Source organism: Mus musculus, chromosome X (assembly GCF_000001635.26).
Source record: "Mus musculus strain C57BL/6J chromosome X, GRCm38.p6 C57BL/6J".
Classification (NCBI taxonomy): domain Eukaryota; kingdom Metazoa; phylum Chordata; class Mammalia; order Rodentia; family Muridae; genus Mus; species Mus musculus.
The window spans coordinates 112,494,881-112,517,352 of NC_000086.7; the positions used below are offsets into that span (position 1 = coordinate 112,494,881).

Below are 22,472 nucleotides of genomic sequence, written 5' to 3' on the forward strand. Positions count from 1 at the left end.
TATTGGCAATACTACACAATTGTGTCTTCTGATTCTTGCTTAGCAGTCCCTGTGGCCGTGAAGTCAAAGACCTCTTACTCTAAGCAGTGGTGAAAACTGTATTCATAGAAATATATTCCAAGTAAAGACTCTTCTTTGGCAATAGCAAAACATTATGAAACCTAGTAGAAAGACAAACAGTTTTAGGAAATGGCACAGAGTTGAGAATAAACACAAGCAGTATACAGTTCATAACCAAATCACTTGTATTCTGAGAAGTAGGAACTGTGAGTACAGGCAACCAATAAATCTACAATGAAAAGTTAATTAGCAGTTTACACAGGCTGTAAGGGAAAAGTTCAAAATCCATCTTCAGATGTCTCCTATATAAGCCATTCACAATCTCAGTTCACCAGCTGGCTATCGAAACTGCAGGAGACCTAAGTTCAGTTGTTAACACTGCCTAGGGTTCTGCTTTTCTCTCATAATGGCAGATTGCACATTTATGCTGACTCAAATGCTGTTCATCTCCTGGTTTTTGATGGCACATTGCTCACAACGTAAGAAAATTTTACTTGCTTTATTTCTATAGGTTGAAGTAATTGGGTTTCAGTATCCAAGCCTAAGGAATTAACCAGCATTCTAGGCAAAAGCTCTGTTATTGAAAATATGTAAAATTTGAAAGTATCTCCTTTATTGGAGTTGTTTACTTTCTGAAATGATTTTTTCTTTTGAAGCTAACATGTTTGTTTCTGATCTCTTAGGGGAAAATTCTCTTAGGTGAAAAATTCTGTGGGGAAATAAGTAAAGGTTTTATTTTCTGGATGCTGATAATTGGTTTAGGCCACTTACATTTAATAATTTGTTTCTCAGAATGTCATAAAGTTGTAATTTACTTTTAGAAAAATTCAACCTGCAATATATTTAGTTATGTACTTTTTTGATACAGTCAAATCACATGGATTGCGTTAAAATGGTGGTTAAAGAAATAGATTAAGCAATTATATCTGTCTATAAAATAAAATCTAATATTGTTGCCAAGGCAAGAACTATATTTCTTTTTCTAAACATTGCCTGGTAAAAACAGATGTGGCCAACGTTTCACTAAGCAGCGATATTTGCCTCAGTAATTGTGGTGGGAATTGCTATAATGTTAAGTTAGAGGGAACATTTTGGACAGTTGAAGTTGCTTTCATATTAGAAAAAAAATGAGAATCAAACCAAGGTATTACATTATATTTTAGTTTTGCTTACAAATGCCATTATGTTTAGTGATGTTTCTCTTTGTTCCTTTTAGTAATATATATATATGAAAATCAAGAAAAATAGGCTCCACAAAAGGTTATTAGCCTCTTATTTCTAGATTACCCACATCTTCTATGCCAAGCAGATACCAGGATTCAGACAATTCTGAAATCTCACTCTATAAACTGTTTTTGTGTCTGTGCTGGTGGAGAATAAAAATGTTTCACCATTTTCCGGGATTAAGATTTTTGTGCTTTATGCAACCTGAGACTTGTAACAAGTGCTTTTCACTTGTTTTTAGACTAGCCTTTTTCTCTGTTCTCATTGGGATGTTACTGAGCCATATCTTAGGCAGAATAAGTGGCTATGGAGGCCTTGGGATAAAACAGTATGTGTTGAAGCTGAAGTGTCTGTTGTATTACTTTCTGTGGCTTACTAGTTGGGGGATATTTATTATCATTATTATTATTATTATTATTGTTGTTGTTGTTGTTGTTAGTAGTAGTAGTAGTATTGAAAATATATTATTCTCTCATTTAATACATCCCACCCACAGTTTTCCCTCCCTCCACTCCTCCCAACTCCCACCCATCTCCTCTCTCCTCAGACTCACTCCTCTCTATTTCCGTTCAGAAAAGAGAAGGCTTCCAACCAAACATGACAAGATATTGGGTGGGTGGGGCTTCTGGATAGTTGATATTGTTGTTGCAATCCCCTTCAGCTCCTTCAGTCCTTTTTCTTACTCCTCGATTGGGGTCCCCATGCTCAGTCCAATGGTTGGCTGTGAGCATCCACATCTGTTTCAGTCAGGATCTGGCAGAGCCTCTCAGGAAACAGCAATATCAGGCTCCTGTCAGCAAGCACTTCTTGGCATCAGCAATAGTGACTGGGTTTGGTGTCTGCATAGGGGATGGATCCCCAGGTGGGGCAATCTCTTGATGGCCTTTCCTTCAGTCTCTATTCCATGTTTGATCCTGCATTTTTTTTTTAGACAGTAACAATTCTGGGTTAAGATTTTTGAGATGGTGGGTGGCCCCATACCTCAACTGGGGTCCATGTCTATCCCTTGGATATGGTCTCTACAGGTTCTATCTCATCGCTGTTGGGCATTTCAGGTAATGTCATTCCCATTGGGTCCTGGGAGCCTCTCACATCCCTGGTGTTCTGCCCCTCCCTTGTTCTCTTTCACCCTCCCCTCCCCACACACACTACATATTTCTATTCATTCTCCTGGCCCTTTTGCTTTCTTTTCTGTCTCTTTGAAGGGGAGGGGATGCAGTTGTTTTTCTAGAGATAACAAGAATAAACTGAGGTTAAGCATGCCAGTTGGTTACTACCTGTACCATTACATATGCTGGGTTTGTTCCTTTTCCAGAGCATGCTCAAATTTGCTCTAAAAGAACATTAGATGTCCTTTTGTCCATAATGCTCTGGATCTTCAGAAAACCATATTTTCAAAATAAAGAGAATCAACTATTATGAGAAAATGATATTTGGATATTCATCTTAAAATTTAAGGCCTAGCCTTATCAATATGATATCTGGAAAATCTTAAAGTAGCACACATTTATTTTTATTTTTTTATTTTAAAATTCTTTTTCTTTAATGAAAAGATAATTCCATCCTTTCCACTCTCATGTCTGTCCCCACCTTCTCCTTCCCACATGAACAATTTTCTTAACATTTAGAACTTTGCATATGTGTAGTATATACATTTGAAACATTATTTTCTGTTGTTAAAATGCTTTTTGAATTTTACTGTTTACAGCCAACTGTACATCTGTGAAAGACTTTAACAATTGTCTAGGAAACACAACAGGTTTCTGCCCAGAGTCTATTGTTTGTGCATGCAAGGATGGCAAGCCTTTCTGCAAGTAAGTAGTATTTATGTCCTAGAAAAAGAAAACATGGTATATTGTAAGTAATTTCATCTTTCTTCTTTCTTCTTTCTTCCTTCCTTTCTTTCTTTCTTTCTTTCTTTCTTTCTTTCTTTCTTTCTTTCTTTCTTTCTTTCTTTCTTCCTTCCTTCCTTCCTTCCTTCCTTCCTTCCTTTCTTTCTTTCTTGCTTTCTTTCTTTCTTTCTTTCTTTCTTTCTTTCATATATGCAATGATGTAACGCTTTAAAATAATAATGTAATATGAAATAGCTCCAATGCACATAGGACAATGTTTATGTTTTTCCTAAAATATTATAAAGATATACTTACATTTTAAAAATTAAAAATGAGATGTTTCTTTTGATTTTATCAGATTAATAGCATTCAGATTTGCTTTCTGCAGACAGACATTTTATAGCTAGATTATATATACTCATTAGTAAACTGTTTTATTACTCTAACAAGCAAGGAAAATTAGGTGTGTATCATTTTATTCAATAATGAATAATGATCTTTTGTTTGTTAATCAAAATATACTTTAGACATACTATGACATGTGACAGCCTTTCTTTTTTCCAGTTATTAAAGCATTTTTTTAAAAATTTAAACAAATTTTCTATTTTTCTAACCCTAAAAATGAGAGTGATTGGAAGAAAAGCTATCATATATATAAGAAAGCTTGCCTCATAAACTAAAAAGAGTATAGCCACCAAGGAGCAAATAATTAAAATGTACAATAGCATAACCACTTACAGGCAAGGGAACTGAGGTTTGAAAGAAAGTATACAGTTGGAAAATGCAGATAGACTATGCTCTAGTAATTCTAAATGAATATTCTTTCATCTCCGTACATGTACTATTTTAGGTTTCTTCTTTATAAGGGTTTATTCAATGAACCAATCACTGAATAGAAGTACTTACTGAGTACTACAAAATACTGAACTCATACTAAGAACAATGAAAAGTGATTTTAAACAATAAGTCATTGAAGCTGGCCCTGATGGCATGCACATATATTCTCAACTGTTCTGGAGGTCGGGAGCAGGAAGGACAGATTGCTGGCCATATTTTTTTTCCTGGTTTGGTGTTTATGCTTATCTTTCAGTAGTTTTCAGAATACCTTCCCATACCAAGGAGACTAGAAAGTAGGGATGAAGGATCTATGTAGACACCAGCTTGACTTTTCCATGCTCAATGACTTGTGTGGGTATTGTTCTTGGCAATAGGAACCAACTGTCAGTTTGCAGATAGCAATCAAACCTTTGTTTTAGCAACAGCCTGAGCAGTTTGGAGATATGTGACTCCCTTAGGCAACAGCTCAACTGAATGCAATTCAGTCCCACCATTGGAAGCCTTGCCTGGCTATAGGAGATGGCCAGTTCAGACTCAGTATACCCCACTACTAGGAATCCTTATTAGAATAATTTTCATACTTTCCAGGAAGTTTCCACAGCACTAGGCTTCCAAACCACCTCCCAAAGACCCCTCCACAATTCCAGCTGGCTCTTCCTACACTCCTTCCCTCTATCCCAGCAGTTGTGATAATTTAAAAAAAAAATCAGTTTATTCCACCAAAAGCCACAGGAACCAAATCAGTGTCTTATCATCTCTTGAATAAGAAAAACATCTGTTGATAAGAAAAGTCTCCCAGGGAGAGACATAATACCCTACTCCCAAAGTCATGATGATGAGCTAAGGCACAATTCTGTCTAAGTTCACAGTGGAGAACCAATGAGTTTATTGGGCTTCCTTACAGAGCATAGGTGAGGGGTTATTTACATGATAATTCCCCTCAAGAGGATGTACTTGGAAAGCCTTTCTCCAGTAGGGAAGAGAGCTTCCCTGTAGTAACATAGCTGGGGCTTCTCTCCACTAGTTTTTCTTGGCTTATATACTCTAGCTCTCCATGGGGTCATGTGCAATTAAGGTGGCGTTCGTGTAAACATAGACACTCAGATGAGAGTCCTGTGACAATCTGTGAGAGGAATGCAACAGTTAACAAGCCCAACTGAAGTAATCCTTTGTAAGGGAATGGAGTTGCTTGGATCAGAGGGCAGTCACTCAAGACAATAGCCAATAAAAAGTATTAAGATTCCACTGTCTATATAGATAACAGCAAAAATAGCAATATTTAGGAAATGGGTAGAACAGTAAATGTTTAGTAGCAAATTGTAAAGGTAAATGTATGCCATCCTGCATACATTTAGGTAATACTGTGGCATAATTCTTATTAGATAACATATTGGCAGGGGTGGTAGAGTACATAGCATCTGCTGGCCAACAGGATGGAGCCTGTGAAAGATAGCTAAAATTAAATATAAAATAATGTATCAGATTAAGAATGCAGCTATAGCAATCCCACTAAAATCAGGGACTAGACAAGGCTGCCCACTTTCTCCCTACCTATTCAACATAGTACTTGAAGTCCTAACCAGAGCAATTCAACAACAAAAGGGATCAAGGGGAAACAAATTGGAAAGGAAGAAGTCAAAATATCACTTTTTGCAGATAATATGATAATATATATATAAGTGACCCTAAAAATTCCACCAGAGATCTCCTAAACCTGATAAACAGCTTCAGTAAAGTAGCTGGATATAAAATTAATTCAAACAAGTCAATGGCCTTTCTCTACACAAAGGATAAACAGGCTGAGAAAGAAATTAGGGAAACAATATTCTTCACATTAGTCACAAATAATATAAAACACTTTGGTGTGACTCTAACTAAGGAAGAGAAAGATCTGTATGATAAGAACTTCAAGTCTCTGAAGAAAGAAATTGAAGAAGATCTCAGAAGATGGACAGATCTCCCATGCTCATGGATTGGCAGAATAAATATAGTAAAAATGTCTATCTTGCCAAAAACAATCTACAGATTCAATGCAATCCCCATCAAAATTCCAATTCAATTCTTCACCAACTTAGAAAGGGCAATTTGCAAATTCATCTGGAATAACAAAATACCGAGGATAGCAAAAACTCTTCTCAATGACAAAAGAACCTCTGGTGGAATCACCATGCCTGACCTAAAAGCTTTACTACAGAGCAATTGTGATAAAAAACAAACAAACAAACAAACAAACAAAAAAAAAACGGCATGGTACTGGTATAGCGACAGACAAGTAGACCAATGGAATAGAATTGAAGACCCAGAAATGAACCCACACACCTATGGTCACTTGATCTTCGACAAGGGAGCTAAAACCATCCAGTGGAAAAAAAAGACAGCATTTTCAACAAATGGTGCTGGCACAGCTGGCAGTTATCATGTAGAAGAATGTGAATTGATCCATTCCTATCTCCTTGTACTAAGGTCAAATCTAAGTGGATCAAGGAACTCCACATAAAACCAGAGACACTGAAACTTATAGAGGAGAAAGTGGGGAAAAGGCCTGTAGATATGGGCACGGGGAAAAATTCCTGAATAGAACAGCAATGGCTTGTGCTGTAAGATAGAGAATTGACAAATGTAAGATTGACAAATTGACAAATTGACAAATAAATATATATATAAAGAACTCAAGAAGGTGGACTCCAGAAAATCAAATATCCCCATTAAAAATGGGGCTCAGAGTTAAACAAAGAATTCTCACCTGAGGAATACCAAATGGCTGAGAAGCACCTGAAAAAATGTTCAACATCCTTAATCATCAGGGAAATGCAAATCAAAACAATCCTGAGATTCCACCTCACACCAGTCAGAATGGCTAAGATCAAAAATTCAGGTGACAGCAGATGCTGGCGAGGATGTGGAGAAAGAGGAACACTCCTCCATTGTTGGTGGGATTGCAAGCTTGTACAACCACTCTGGAAATCAGTCTGGCAGTTCCTCAGAAAATTGGACATAGTACTACCGGAGGATCCCACAATACCTCTCCTGGGCATATATCCAGAAGATGTTCCAACTGGTAAGAAAGACACATGCTCCACTATGTTCATAGCAGCCTTATTTATAATAGTCAGAAGCTGGAAAGAACCCAGATGTCCCTCAGCTGAGGAATGGATACAGAAAATGTGGTACATTTACACAATGGAGTACTACTCAGCTATTAAAAGGAATGAATTTATGAAATTCCTAGGCAAATGGATGGACCTGGTGGGTATTATCCAGAGTGAGGTAACCCAATCACAAAAGAACTCACATGATATGTACTCACTGATAAGTGGATATTAGTCCAGAAACTTAGAATACCCAAGATATAAGATACAAGTTGCAAAACACATGAAACTCAAGAAGAATGAAGACCAAAGTGGGGACACTTTACCCCTTCTCAGAATTGGGAGCAAAACACCCATGGAAGGAGTTACAGAGACAAAGTTTGGAGCTGAGACGAAAGGATGGATCATCTAGAGACTGCTGCACCCGGGGATCCATCCTATAATCAGCCTCCAATGCTGACACCATTGCATATGCTGTCAAGATTTTGCTGAAAGAACCCTGATATAGCTGTCTTTTGTGAGGCTATGCAGGTGTCTGGCAAACACAGAAGTGGATGCTCACATTCAGCTATTGGATGGAACACAGGGCTCCCAATGGAGGAGCTAGACAAAGTACCCAAGGAGCTAAAGGGGTCTGCAACCCTATAGGTGGAACAACAATATGAACTAACCAGTACCCCCAGAGCTTATGTCTCTAGCTGCATATGTATCAGAAGATGGCCTAGTCGGCCATCATTGTTAAGAGAGGCTCATTGGACATGCAAACTTTATATGCTTCTGAGAAGTGGGAGTGGGTGGGTAGGGGAGGGGATTGGGGGTGAGGGTATGGGGGGACTTTTGGGCTAGCATTTGAAATATAAATAAAAAAATACCAAATTAAAAAAATTTGGAAATGAAAAAAATAAAAAAGTAAAAATATAAAAGAAATAAATAAAAAGAATAAAAAGAGAATGCACTTATAGTATTCCAATGTATTTTCTTTGACACATTCAGTGTGTAAGCTTTGACAAGAACTCTATTGTCCAACAAGATCAACAGAAAACATTACAAAGGCTGGAGATTCTTTAGACTCTGGCAAAACTTAGCTGACCCATCCAAGGAATATAATGATTATAATGCTTTTTGTGTTCAGAATAGAAACATTTGCCTATTTGTCAACTCTCCTGTGTAAGACTTGCATATATACCTTGGCCACAGGTCTTTGTATCAAAAGCCAAAACTTACAACCTCCCATAAGGAACCACCCATAGTGGCTACAAGAAAAATTAATTTGGTTAGTAGTTATTCAAGGAATTCAATCCAAGATGAATTTGACCAATGGCAGTTATGTATTTGTTTTCTTAATGATTTATTTTTATTTTTTATGCATTGGTGTTTTACTTGCATGTATATCTATGTGAGAGTATAAGATACTCTAGAACCTGAGTTATAGACAGTTGTGACATGCCATATGGGTGCTAAGAATTGAACCTGGATCCTCTGGAAGAGAAGCCAGTATTCATAACTGTTGAGCCATCTTTCCAACACTGGATTTGTTTATTTTTTAAAGAGTTAATTTTTATCTCATGTATATGAGTATTTTGCTGCATATATGCATATCCAACAGGTTTTTAGTACCTAGAGAAGCCAAAAAATGAAGTTGGAACTGGAGTGACAGATGGTTGTGAGCTGCCACAGAGGTGCCAAGAACTGAACCCCAGTTTTCTTCAAGAAAAGCAAGTGCTCTTAACTGCGGTGTCATCTCTCCAGCTCCATGGGTTTCGGGTTAAGAAGTGTGTTTTATTTTTTCTTCTATCTCTGCTTTCTGTGAGTTACATAGTAGATACAAAGTGCTCCAGCACAATAGTGCTTATCATGCCCAACATAACGAATATCCAGTCTGTTGTTAATCAGAGGCAAGTACTAATATGCCACACTTCCATATTAATGACCTCTGAACTGGGAAGTGTAGTTAAAATATTTTATATGTCATTATGCCATCCAGAGTGTTGGGGCAATTGGTATATTTATTGATTAGTAGAATGGCTATTACAAATAACCAGTACCCCAGGCCCATGTGGTACTAGCAGCCATACTACCCTGGCCATTCAACTCTGGCCATTAGCTGTTGTGTCTTTTAATTTTACTCTTAATATGGGTAGCATCAATAGTGAGTTTTACTACAGTGTAAGTCCTGATATTTTGCTTCTCACTGTTCAAACTTCTGTATAGCAAGCACTTCCTGGTTTACAGGTCAACCCCTCTTAAATTTTTCAGACTGTAAGTGCTGGGAAAATCACTAGAGGCAGGGTGGGGGTGATACAGTTTCACAGAAAACAACTACATCTTGGGAGTCAATAACTATTGAAAATGACACAAAAGGCCTGTTATGTATATTGACTGCAACTTACTTACAGGTCTACCTTATAACATATTGGAGGTGATGAAATGAGGCATTTACCTACCCAATGTATGAGTAATATGGCTCACACTGTGGCGAACAAGGATTCAGTGACTCTGTCTGTAGTAGGCACTATTAGAAACTCCAGTTATAAGAGTGTACAACTAGCCTCAGTTCCTCTTCCCAGCTGGTACTAAAAAGCCAAGTGTACCCCTTGTTCTTACCCTTACTTCAAAGCCTAATTCATGCCACACAGGTAACCTCTAATTTTAGTGGCTTACCTGGCAATTCTCAAATTGTGTAATTATCTCTGTAAGAAAAATTTGAAGAGCAAATATATAGCCTAGGAGCCATACAGAAGACAGCAAAAGCCATAGCATCCTGATATTTGAAAGGTTTGTATATAATGTTGCAAGTTGCCTGAAATTAAGCTGGTTATAACTGATGAAGCTACCATACCTAGGAATTGTGTAGATGGTCCAAGATCCTGAATCTTGAAGTAGATAATCAATTACTTTATGTATAAGTGAATGGTCATTCACTAAGAATTAATAGCAAACTATATACATAATCCCTGAAAGGATAGCTTGTATGTTTTAAGACAGAGTATTAACTTTATACACACACACACACACACATATGCTCATAATACGTGTGTGTGTGTGTGTGTGTGTGTGTGTGTGTGTGTGTGTGTGTGTGTGTGTGCTTATGTATCTAATGGAACCAGATGATATCAGCTAGGAATATGCATTCTTTTTCCCAAATGAAGGTAATTCAATATTATGTATTTAATTCAAAGATGTGCTGAAAAAGCTAAGGGAGGGGATTCCCCCTGCCCCCCTGTACCAGAGAAATGTTAGGTATTGTAACAGAAATAAGAAATACTTAGTTCCTAGTAGTCAGTCATTAGTCTCAAAGTTGCAGTCATCTTTCTCAATGGTAATTCAGGACTTTGGAAGATGCTGTGGGCAGTTTATAACACGCCACGATACTTCATTTTATGGCCTTTCCTTCTGAGCTATCCACCTGAAAGCTTCCGATACCTGGCAGCAGGGGTTGCCTTGCTTTCCCTCCCAATGCCAGAACCTGCTTCCTGGACCTTGTGTCTAAATTCCCCCATAGAAGTTTGTAATGTCCACCTTTACAGACTATCTATCCTAGTTTTCAAGAACTGAAGAGATTTAATCACAATCATGTAAGGCATTTGGTTACCCCTTGCAGGCATCAATTTGAAGCAACCATGGCCCTACCCTTAAGCATGTCAAGTTAGGAAAACTTAGGCTTACCATCCAGCAATGCTGGAATATGGAAGCCCTTCTCCCTCTCTGGGGGGCACATTCTTGTAATTGTTATTTGGACCTAAGTTCCTCCTATAAAACTACCAAGATTGTATTTGAGGCTGTCAGAAGAAAATAAATCATGATACATCTGCTTTCTTGTTATCTTAACTGGCCTTTACCCCTCCTGCCACTTTTATTTTTATTTGCTTCTTTTTCCTATCAAGTCTTGTGACAAGTCACGCCCTGTCCTGGCCACATTTTCTATTTCCCAGGCACACAGTAGCCATGCCCACACAATAAACATACTGGCCTACTATCAGGGTAAAGAGCGGAGAAGAAAACAGATTACAAATTACCAAGGGACATTTTGTAACAACTATTTTTCATTGCAGCTATAAAAATGGCTTTATCATACCCTTGAAAGGCTGGAGTACTGCCATTGAATGCTCAATTTTTGCAAAATATCCTTCCTTCCATCCTCTGTTTTCCCATGGGCATTGTCCTTGTATTGGAAGATCCTGATCATTGGTCATGCTTCCCTCCTTCCCAAGATAATCCATTAAGTAAGGGTAATATTTCCTTAGATTTGACAGCCATTATGATCATGATGTCTAGGGATAGATGTACAATAATATTACTATTTTCTCTGCTTCATTTCTTCCCTGTCCCAGCAACCAATCATCCAGGCAGATTCTCAGGGAGCTAAATGTTTAAGCTTTTGTAGTATCTAACATTTCTGGAGAGTATAAACTTGACCAGCTGTTGTTTTTTGATCATGAAGACCGTTCATTATATTTTCATGTGTTCTGTTTTTTTCTTTGTCTTGGGTTAGTTGGCAGGCAAAAAGCAAAGCTTGTGTGTATGAGTGTGTGTATGAGTGTGTGTGTGTGTGTGTGTGTGTGTGTGTGTGTGAGAGAGAGAGAGAGAGAGAGAGAGAGAGAGAGAGAGAGAGAGAGAGAGAGTGAGTTTCACTTGAGTCTTATGTTCCTCCTTATTCTTCTCTTCCCAGATAGCCCAAGTCCTTGCATGCTGTTCTGGTTCTAAGAAAGGAGCCAGCACACATTTTCTCTTCTCATTCTTTCCCTCAAAGAAATAATATGGAATTTAAATTTTGACTCCTTCATTCATCATTTTCTTAGTCATTTAAGAAACCGAGGGAGGGGAAATCCTTTATTTCCTTGTTTGAGAGTCAAAATCTAGCTATATATCCCGGGATAGCCTTGAGCTTGTGACCTCTTGTCTCTGCATCCAGAGTTCTGGGATTACAAGTATGTATCACCATGCACTGAGACTGTCTACTTTAGATTATAATTTATTCTTTAATTTTCCTATTCTGTCATCTGTAGCCAGGTGGGTATTAACAGTCAAACTGCAAAGAAATGGCCATTGCCAACCTACTGAATAGAAAACAAAACCAAAAACTACTACAACAATGAAAAACCTTCACCAACTGTGCATTAGATAGAAGATTAGTATCTAAAATATAAGTGAACTAAAAAAGTCTAAATGTCAAAAGAGAAAACCAACCCAATTAAAAGTAGTCTGCAGAACTGGACAAGTTCATAGATGAAATGTAAATAGCTAAGAAACATTTTTTAAAAATTGTCTTCAGGAGTCTGGATTACCTCACCTAGGATTTTTTTTTCTAGTTGCATCCATTCTACTTACAAATTTCACTTTTTCTTAACAGTTGAATAATATTCAATTGTGCAAGTATACCACGTTTTCATTTTCTATTCACCTGTTGATGGAAGTCTACTATGGGTAGAGCAGCAATAAACATGGATGAACAAGTACCTCCATAGTAGGCTGTAGAGATCTTTGAGTATGCGCATGAGTGGCTATTGTGACTGGGGTAAAGATAAAATCACAACGTAGTTTCAATTTGCTTATTCTAGATGGTTATCTATACTGAAGTATTTTTGAGCCAATCGTGTTTCATCTTTTGAGAACCATAGTTCTGTATCTCATTTTAAATTGTTTTCTTGATTCTTGGGTTTTCATTTTAGTTGTTTATATACTGTAAATTAGTAACCTACTATCAGATGTGTATTTGGTAAGTTAGATGTATACTAATCTGTGCATAGAGATTTTAATACAGAGGACAGTTTGATGCTGTATCCATTTATCAAAATAAGAATGGTAGATTCACACTGGGGCCTGTGAGCTCCCTAATCATGAGCTCTTGGCCAGATTTTAGTATTAGTTGTGTGTCTTCAACTGTGGGCTTGGCCTTAAATACAATCAAACAAGGTGCATTACTTCCATAGCATCTGGGACTCTTGTACCCACTGACATATTCTGCCACACCTGTCATTGTTGAAGTTTACAACTAGGTAAAACTCTTGATGACTTTATCCCCCATAGCAGCTTACACTATACCTTCAGATACTATGAAACTGACCCAGCAAAGAAGAAGATTCCAAATAAGCATCAACTTGATTTTTCTATGTCCTGTGGTGAAAGGATATGGTTTATTCTATAATAAAGTCTTACCAATAAGTTCTGGTTGGCCACAAAATGCAATGTTGATAACCTGTTTTGGGACTTTCTAGGTCACCTCTGAGCACCAACCAGAGGGGAGGTATCCCACTCTTGGCACTGGGCTTTTAACTTGGCAACCTTTGGCTTGTAGAAATAGCATAATTCTCTGTAAAAGGGTGATTTCAATGAAAATTTCATTTAAGTTCTCTCTCTCACCTCTCATGTGTGTGTAATAGATTTCTATATAACTTTTTCAATTATTATTATTATTAATTATTCAGTGTCTCACTATTAGTTCTGGCTGGCATGAAACTCACCATGTAGACCAGGTTAGCCTCAGACTCACAGACAGCAGCCTGCCCCTGCCTGTGCCTGTGCCTGTGCCTGTGCCCGTGCCCGTGCCCTGCCCTTGCCCCGTCTCTGTCTCTGTCTCTGTCTCTGTCTCTGCCACTGGAGTGCTTAATTAAAGGTATGTTCCAGCATGCCTGGCTCTTCAAACATTCTTGTTAGTTATCCCTTCTCCTACCCTCTTCTCTGTCTTTTTCTTCCATTCCTTTTTCCACCTAAACCTGTTTTCCCCTATTCCCCAGTTCACATAATCTGTGGTCCATTATTCCATTCTCTTTCTCTTCTCTCTGGTCTTTTCTAGTTTCCTAGATTCCACAAGTATTCCAAGGTAAGCATACAAATCTAAAAATATTAATGTTATTCATGAAACAGACCAAACTTTAAGTAGATTGCTGAAGACAAGAAACTAAGAAAGGTAATTTAGAGAGAAACAATGAACTGGAAAAGTATATAAATAAAAGAATGTTCTGGAAGCCAAGTGAAAATTCAATGAAGGGAGAGTGGTCAGCTATGTTAATTGCTTTTGATAGGTTAAGTAAAATGAGGTCTTAGGTTGTGTTTAGCACTATGAAGCTAGGGATAAGAAATGAAATGTTATTTCAGAGCAGAGTCTAAAACAGTTACAGTTCTAAACATTTCAAATATTTCTTTGTATTTCACACAGTAGTTTTGAGTAGTATGTAAAATTCTTTATTTCTTAATATAATTATGAAATGAAATCTTTATATAAGTGTTCATTCATTTACTTTGCAAATGAATCTCTGAATTTATTATGTAAAACATGGGACTTTTAAATATATATTCACACCGAATGGCTGAGAAGCACCTGAAAAAAATGTTCAGCATCCTTAATCATCAGGGAAATGCAAATCAAAACAACCCTGAGATTCCACCTCACAACAGTCAGAATGGCTAAGATCAAAAATTCAGGTGACAGCAGATGCTGGCGAGGATGTGGAGAAAGAGGAACACTCCTCCATTGTTGGTGGGATTGCAATCTTGTACAACCACTCTGGAAATCAGTCTGGCGGTTCCTCAGAAAATTGGACATAGTTCTACGGGAAGATCCAGCAATACCACTCCTGGGCATATACCCAGAAAATGCTCCAATATGTAATAAGGACACATGCTCCACTATATGTTCATAGCAGCCTTATTTATAATAGCCAGAAGCTATGTCCCTCACCAGAGGAATGGATACAGAAAATGTGATACATTTACACAATGGAGTACTACTCAGCTATTAAAAGGAATGAATTTATGAAATTCCTAGGCAAATGGATGGATCTGGAGGGTATTATCCAGAGTGAGGTAACCCAATCACAAAAGAACTCACATGATATGTACTCACTGATAAGTGGATATTAGCCCAGAAACTTAGAGTACCCAAGTTACAAGTTGCAAAACACAAAAACTCAAGAAGAACGAAGACCAAAGTGTGATCACCTTTGCCCTTTCTTAGAATTGGGAACAAAACACCCATGGAAGGAGTAACAGAGACAAAGTTTGCAGCTGAGACGAAAGGATGGACCATCTAGAGACTGCCGCACCCAGGAATCCATCTCATAATCAGCCTCCAAACACAGACACCATCACATATGCCATCAAGATTTTGCTGAAAGGACCCTGATATAGCTGTGTTTTGTGAGGCTATTCAGGTGCCTGGCAAACACAGAAGTGGATGCTCACAGTCAGCTATTGGATGGAACACAAGGCCACCAATGGAGGAGCTAGAGAAAGTACCCAAGGAGCTAAAGGGATCTGCAACTCTATAGGTGGAACAACAATATGAACTAACCAGTACCCCCAGAGCTCATGTCTCTAGCTGCATATGTAGCAGAAAATGGGCTAGTCGGCCACCATTGAGAAGAGAGACCCCTTGGTCTTGCAAACTTTATATGCCTCAGTACAGGAGAACACCAGGGCCAAGAAGTGGGAGTGGGTGGGTAGGGGAGTGGGGGGGGGTATGGGAGACTTTTGGGATAGCATTTGAAATGTAAATTAAGATAATACTTAATAAAAAATATAAAAAAATACATAGTCACTACAATTTGGTTAAATCTAGTTAATTATCATATGCACCATATTTACTCTTAATAGTTTTCAAGATGATACTATAGAATCATTAAATACATTCATTATGCTGTATAACAAATGTTTTATATTTATTCTATATTTTGACATAACCCCTATTTTAAAGTCCCATTTCCCAGAAGCTGTATATTAAAAGGTCAGTGTTAGTTGGAGAATATATTAATGGTATCAACCCCATTTAGCCACTTCTACTTTACTTAACCCCATAGCACTTCTCAAATTTAAGCATGGAAGATAAATTACTAATTTTGCTTACTTTTTTCTACCTCTCTCTCTCTCTCCTACATTTTATGTCAACTGAGAATATGGATTATTTTATTTTATTCAGTAGTGTATTAAAATATCAGAAATAATACTTAGTACATAGTCAATACATGTTGAATGAGTGAAATATTGTAAGATAGATAGTTCATTTGGGATTTACTGCTAGGTAAGGAAATATATTCTCACCAAAGTCTTTTCCAAGGAAGAAATACAGGCAGGTGTTTAAGATATAAGAAAACTGTTCTTTAACCTCTTTTTTTCAAATTTTATTAGATATTTCTTCATTTATATTTCAAATGCTATCCTAAAAGTCCCCTATACCCTCCTCCCACCCTTCTCCCCTACCCACCCACTTCCACTTCTTGGCCCTGGCATTCCCCTGTACTGGGGCATATAAGGTTTGCAAGACCAAGGGGCCTCTCTTCCCATTGATGTCTTTCTGGCATATACAATAGTGTCTAGGTTTGGCGGTTGTACATAGGATGGGGCAGTCTCCAGGGATCCATCCCATATACAACCACCAACTCTTTGACCTCTTTAAATTGGTGTAGGTATATTGCATACTAAAAGGCACATCTTATTAGTAGATGACTATTAGGCTGTAACTGACAGATTTTTTAAAAAAGAATCACAGACAGTTGGTGCTATAAAAGTTTATAACTATTGAGTTAGCTCTTTCATGTCAACCATGACAGTTATAGTTAGTGTTAGGAACAACACAAGAAGGCTGCAAGTAGCTTGTCTTAATTACTGCCTTTATTGTACAACTGGGTAATCTCACATCAGTCTTTTGGAGGCAGTATCTCTAAAGACACTAGCCCAGCAAACTTCTCCTCTAGTCAATTCCAGGGGAGGTATGAAAAATCCTATTCTCTTGACTTCACTAACCCAGAGACATTTCTATGGGTGTGTATGCTACACCAGATTTTAGTCTATGCACCAGAGAGCCATATTCACATTATTTGGCTGCATCCCAAGACTTATGAAACACATGTAGTTCACAAATGAGTCACTTCTATCAAAAAAATAAAAATAAAAAGGAAACTCTGGAGCCATGGGAAGGATGGGGGCAGACATATTTTTCTGACAGCCTATTTTCTTCTCTTGTTTCTTCTTGCATTTCTTGTGGTGTGGTACATTTAGTCTGTTAACTTGTATTCTTTCCTGAAGAAGTTAGTGAGTAGGAGGAACATGGCCTGCCCTCTATGGGACTGGCAGCTTATACTGGGTATAAATCTTTTTTTTTTCTTTAACAGAAGCCAGAAAGCTGAAGTAGTCAAAGTAGAATGCCGGTAGGAGCAGTGCACAAATTGTGGATAATTTTGAAAGCACACTTAAGACAGCTTTTCTTCTCTCCCTGTTCTTATGTACTAATTGTGGCATTTTCATTAGCTGATGGTTAGGAAATCCTGAAATCCCACAGCTTTAGTATGATTACTCAATGTGTCAAAACTTGTAGGTTTAGGGCACTCACTCAAGTGGAAAAATGGAATGATGTAAATCTCTGAAGAGATTAAGGAGAAGTCTCATGGTTGACCAACAATGAAAAGTTTGATTCACTCTTACAAGATAACTTGTATTCCCCTATTGTGTGAAACATTTATTTTATCCCTACATAGATGTCCAAATTTCAGAGGCCAATGGGGAGACTACTGGTACATGGGGGAGAAATGTGATCAACTCTGGAACACTCTGGACCTGGTTTTAGTAGCAACATTGCCTGGAATAGCACTGGCCATAATCGTTGGTGTGGCAATCCAGATTATCCATTACTGTAAAGGGAAGTCAAAGAAGAATGGAAATCATCACAGGTAAGAGATTTCTCAGTACTTCAGAGAAAAGTAGTATGTCTTTTTTCACTTTTCTCACTCACTTGACCAATAAATGTATCAAGAAATATTGAATGCTACTTACTATGCATGTAATGTGTATGGTTTATTTCCTATCCATTAACACTGTAATTCAGCATTATTTCTAAAACACACATATTTGGTTTAGGATTTCAGTAGAGAAAAAGATAAAAGCCCCTTTCCAAATAAAAACCAAATTAACTTGCAATACATCCCATTTTGGTGCTTTTTTTCTACCAAGGCAGTGGTTGTATATACCACACAGTCTTTTCTGGTAGTGTGGGAATAGAGGATCAGAGGTGGTTGTGCCAGTCCATCCAACTTTCTCATACTAGCAGCATTATCCAAGACACCATAAGATGAATCTGATTGTGCTGGCTGTAATGGCACTCTGTCCTATTTAACTAATTTAATGTCCTTAGGCTTTAATTTTTTTCATCTACAAAATAGGTATGTTTATAATCAGGCCTACTCACTTCAGAGATCGTGGCAATGATACTAAAAGCAGCAATCAGGTACAGACTATTTATTATGCATATCAAGATGAGTTACAAGTGTCTCATGCCTAGCAATTCATTTAATCCTCTCATCAACCCTATAAAACATTGATGAGACTACTGAGGCATAGAAATATCAAATAAGTTGGACAAGGTTGTGGTGTTGAGTCTGGTTACTAGGCATAAATTTCATGCTGTGCTAACTGAATCCAACTAGCTAAAACAGTGTTAAAGTTGGTATGCCTTGCTGCATTACCTTTATTTCTTTATGTAAAAGAAACTCTATCCTTTATGGTTTTCAGTGCTTCTGAACTTTAGAATTGTGAGGGTTAAATATCCATGTATAATCTCATCAATTTTCTATCAGTTAATTAAAATTATCAACTACTTTACTTCATTATTCCTCCATGACAAGATAATGTTACCTTCCTTCCAAGCATTATGAGGATACATTGAAATATTAGTTTTAAATGGGAAGTGTCTGATACTGGTTGCCTCATATTGATGTGTTGGCTTTCAAATTCCAACAAAATCAGCAGTTTGAACTGCCATGGATATTTGTCTATAGAAAGAGTAAGATTAAACTCACCAACAATTTTGTCATTTTAGAGTTCCAATCTTTGTGCCATTATTCCATATATTTTAAGGTGTCATATAGTATATATGTATACATGCATATTCATACATTTATGTATGTGGTATATATAATAAATATTAACCAACATAATTTTGTAAATTGAAATATGAAGAATTTCATATTATCAGTTAATATAAGCAGTAAATTCCTTGAGGCACTAACCAAGCATTATAATTACAAGTAACACCTATGTAGGTCATTGTAATATTCTCTGTAATCTTCCTATCCCAAAGTTCTTTGTTAGATTTATCATTGTTACCTATGTGTCTGTGTGTCTGTGTGTACCATGTGAGTGTGAATGACTACAGAAGCTAGAATAGGGAATGTGTGACCCTGACACTGAAGTTATAGACAGTAGTGAACTGTCCAACATAGGTGCTGGGAACTGAACTTGGGTCTTTTCAAAGAGTAACAAGTTCTCTAAACCACTGAGCACTTAACTCCAGGCCCCCTATTCCAAAGTACTTAATCAATGAACATGTACTCCAACTCTCTTTCTTTTAATAACTCTGTGACTTTGAGTAAACCAAAGTTCACTGTTTCCTCATTTATAGAAAGAAGAGTTTCTCTATCTTGTTCTTCATTATTCTGAGATTTAAATGAAATAATTAATGATATTTAGAATGATTAACAAAACAGATTTTATCAAAATAGTATTGGTCTTGACAAGATTGAAGGTCATTCATGGGTTTTCTATATAAATACTTAAACTACTCTTTTTTTAAACTTAATGTGATTTTTAATTTGAGTTTCTTTTTATAGCTCTTTTATTATCTGAACTGTGAATCAACAAGATAATTCTGATTCTATTCTGTGAGATTCTTTAAATTAGTGGAAAATGAAAAGATTATTGAGCCTGAGTAGGGTTAACTTCTCTTCCCCCACAAATCCCTAAATAGGCTGCCCAGGAACTTTTCCCAAATTGTCTAGGCTTTAGGTTTCTTAACTGTAAATTGAATTTAAAACACCCAATTAGCAAGCTCTCTAAAATATTTAAATGATGCAGTGAAATTCTTTGTATAATATCCTGGTTCCTAAAATTTACTTTCAATTGCATAATAAATATGATAGATTAATAGTTCCATAGGGAAATAGATGTATAAATATGAGTATGTTAATATATGCAATAAAATATTAGTGGTTGAGTCAATATGGGAGAGATATGGATACTTGTTAAAAATTTCCTTTGACTTTAGAATATGCTTGAAGGTTTTTACAGCACAATGTTGTATAAAATCAGATGAAGTAAAGCACCTTGATCATAAAATAGATTTTATAGATTGCAGCTTTTATCAATTCTTTTTCTTGAGTATAGTCTTAAAATGGAGGCATTTGATGTGTATTCTCAAAAAATATTATTAAGACATTGGTTTATAGCCAGTTATGTGAATGCTTTATCCTAACTGAATTGCATTTTTTTTTTATGTGGCAGAGTGGAGAAGAGTATGTCAGAACTTCGACCTCAACATAATTCTGCATATGGTTTGGGTACTGATAGGAATCTTCCTCAACCTAATCAAAGAGAGGTAAACACTGAAACTCATTTGTCAAATAAAGTAAGTTTACAGAAGACATCAAAGAGAGAAATGTCACAGAGAATGAAAGCAGAGATTTGCAATGTTAAAAGTAAATGTTATCAAAAGATAAAATTGCACAAATATGGGATGGTTGTTGCTAGGTTATATATCAAATATCAATAGAGTACAGGCCAGGCCTGCAGCAGTGACACTGGAGATGGTCTCTATCTCTTCTATACATCATTTCCTCTAGGCAAAATCAAGTTAAAACAGATTTCAAAGGCACACTTGGAGAAAACTGAAATATATGAAAAATAAAATAAAATAACAAAAGTTGCCAGAAGAGGGCAACAAAGAGGAGTAAAATGCCAAGAATTTGGTCTAGATATTAAAATCTCATATCTAGCAATACAGTTCCAATTGCACAGATCATTTAAAAGAAGTCATGTGGAAATCTTGGGCTCAATGTATTTTAGGAACTGCTCTGAATACAGAATAAAAGGGACCTTGCAATCACATTAAACCACACGTATAAGAGTGTCAGAAATAGTGTTCTTCAAACAAATCACAAAGTGCCACAAAGTGATCACTTTGTTAGCTTTTATTTATCTTTAAATGTGCTAATAGTGATGTTTGTATTCTAAAGAAGTACAAACTGTATTTAATTTAATAACCCCAAGCTGAGTATGGTTCTGTTTATGTGTCTGATCTGGTACCATCTTAATATCAAGGCCAGTTAAACATTGAAACCCTAAAAGGTTAACCTAAACATTTGTTGAATGGAGGATTTGTGGTGAGTTATTTTCTACTTAGAATTAAATAAATTAAATATTTGAACTTTAAAATAGTAGCATTAAAGATATGTTCCAAAACATTTTTCAAAAAAGAAGATTAAACTACTCTGGATGAACATGCTAATGTAAATATTGTTGATATCTCCAAAATGATAATCTCTAAACTTGTCAAATGGCTTTGACTGGCTGTTTTTCCCTTGAAGTGATAATTTGTTTTGTAGGAAGAAACTATGAATTAGAAAACCTAACATGCAATAACACACTTTTCCATTTTGATAATTCACTTGTTTTTAGCCTCTATAGTGACATCTGTCACCTATCTAGTTTCCAAATCTCTGAGTTGATTTCATTTTCTCTACTTCCCTTTCATCTTTTAAAGATGTGCTATGTACACTCTGAGTATGGGTAAAACTTATGAGGAGAAACACATGAAATGCTTGTCCTCTAGGTGGTGTTTATTATATACATTTTTTCCTTTCCTATCTCTCTGTGGATAGAGGTTTGCTATTGTTATTATGTCTACCTAAATATTTATATTCAAGTGCTGTGAACAGTTCCCTGTCTGGGGAAGCCTCAAATGATCCACAATGTCTGTCCCAATATAGCACAATCTTCTTTTTAAAATTCTTTGCCAGTTTGGATACTTCAAAAAGTAGAAATTGATTACATCAGGTAACTCCTTAATAAAGAACTGGGAGACTTTCACAGATTTAAGCTGTTTAGAAATTGTCTAGACAATGAATAGATCTTGGAGTGATGGATGATCTGACCTGTGCCCTGGACGCCCAATATACACGTTGTATGTATCTATATTCACTTTATAAAGAAATGTTTTCAAAAAAAGAAAGTTGTCTAGATATATTATACTCTAATTGCACACTTAAAATATTGCCTTTGATAAAAAATGACTTCTCAGATGCTAAATACCAAATTGTTTCTATTGAATTAAATATAGTTTTCCATTGGTGATTTCTTTATTTAGCTAGCATCACAATATAAACACAAAATCCTTGAAATGTCCATATTATTTTTTATTTGACTTACTTCAATTTAATAGAGTAAGATTTTGTATTTGTTAGCTCTTCTCTAACCAACCTCATCCATATCTTTACATTTAGCACAAAGTGGTTTTCAAAATTGTTATAATTTGAGCATGAGCTTATAATTAGAAAGCTCAACATATTCTGACCCTTTGACAGCCAAGTGTGTATATGCTATATAATTTAGTCCTCCAGGAATTCACCACTGTGTTTGCTGGTTATTTGGGGGGATTATATTCTGATAA

The 22,472-nt window shown here is 36.5% G+C and overlaps 1 protein-coding gene across 2 annotated transcripts in view; it reads left to right on the forward strand.

The window, feature by feature from the left end:
- The first annotated feature begins 393 nt into the window (after positions 1-393).
- The window catches only part of 2010106E10Rik (RIKEN cDNA 2010106E10 gene), a 63,070-nt gene continuing 40,991 nt past the window's right edge, over positions 394-22,472 (forward strand). The window contains exons 1-4 of one of the 2 annotated variants that reach the window (NM_001168590.1): positions 394-539; positions 2,993-3,098; positions 17,512-17,703; positions 20,309-20,432. In NM_001168590.1, the coding sequence (NP_001162062.1) occupies positions 467-539; positions 2,993-3,098; positions 17,512-17,703; positions 20,309-20,432 (495 nt within the window). In that variant the 5' untranslated portion in view covers positions 394-466. The remainder of the gene's footprint in view (positions 540-2,992; positions 3,099-17,511; positions 17,704-20,308; positions 20,433-22,472) is intronic. The other variant, NM_026333.4, reaches the window with a different exon arrangement.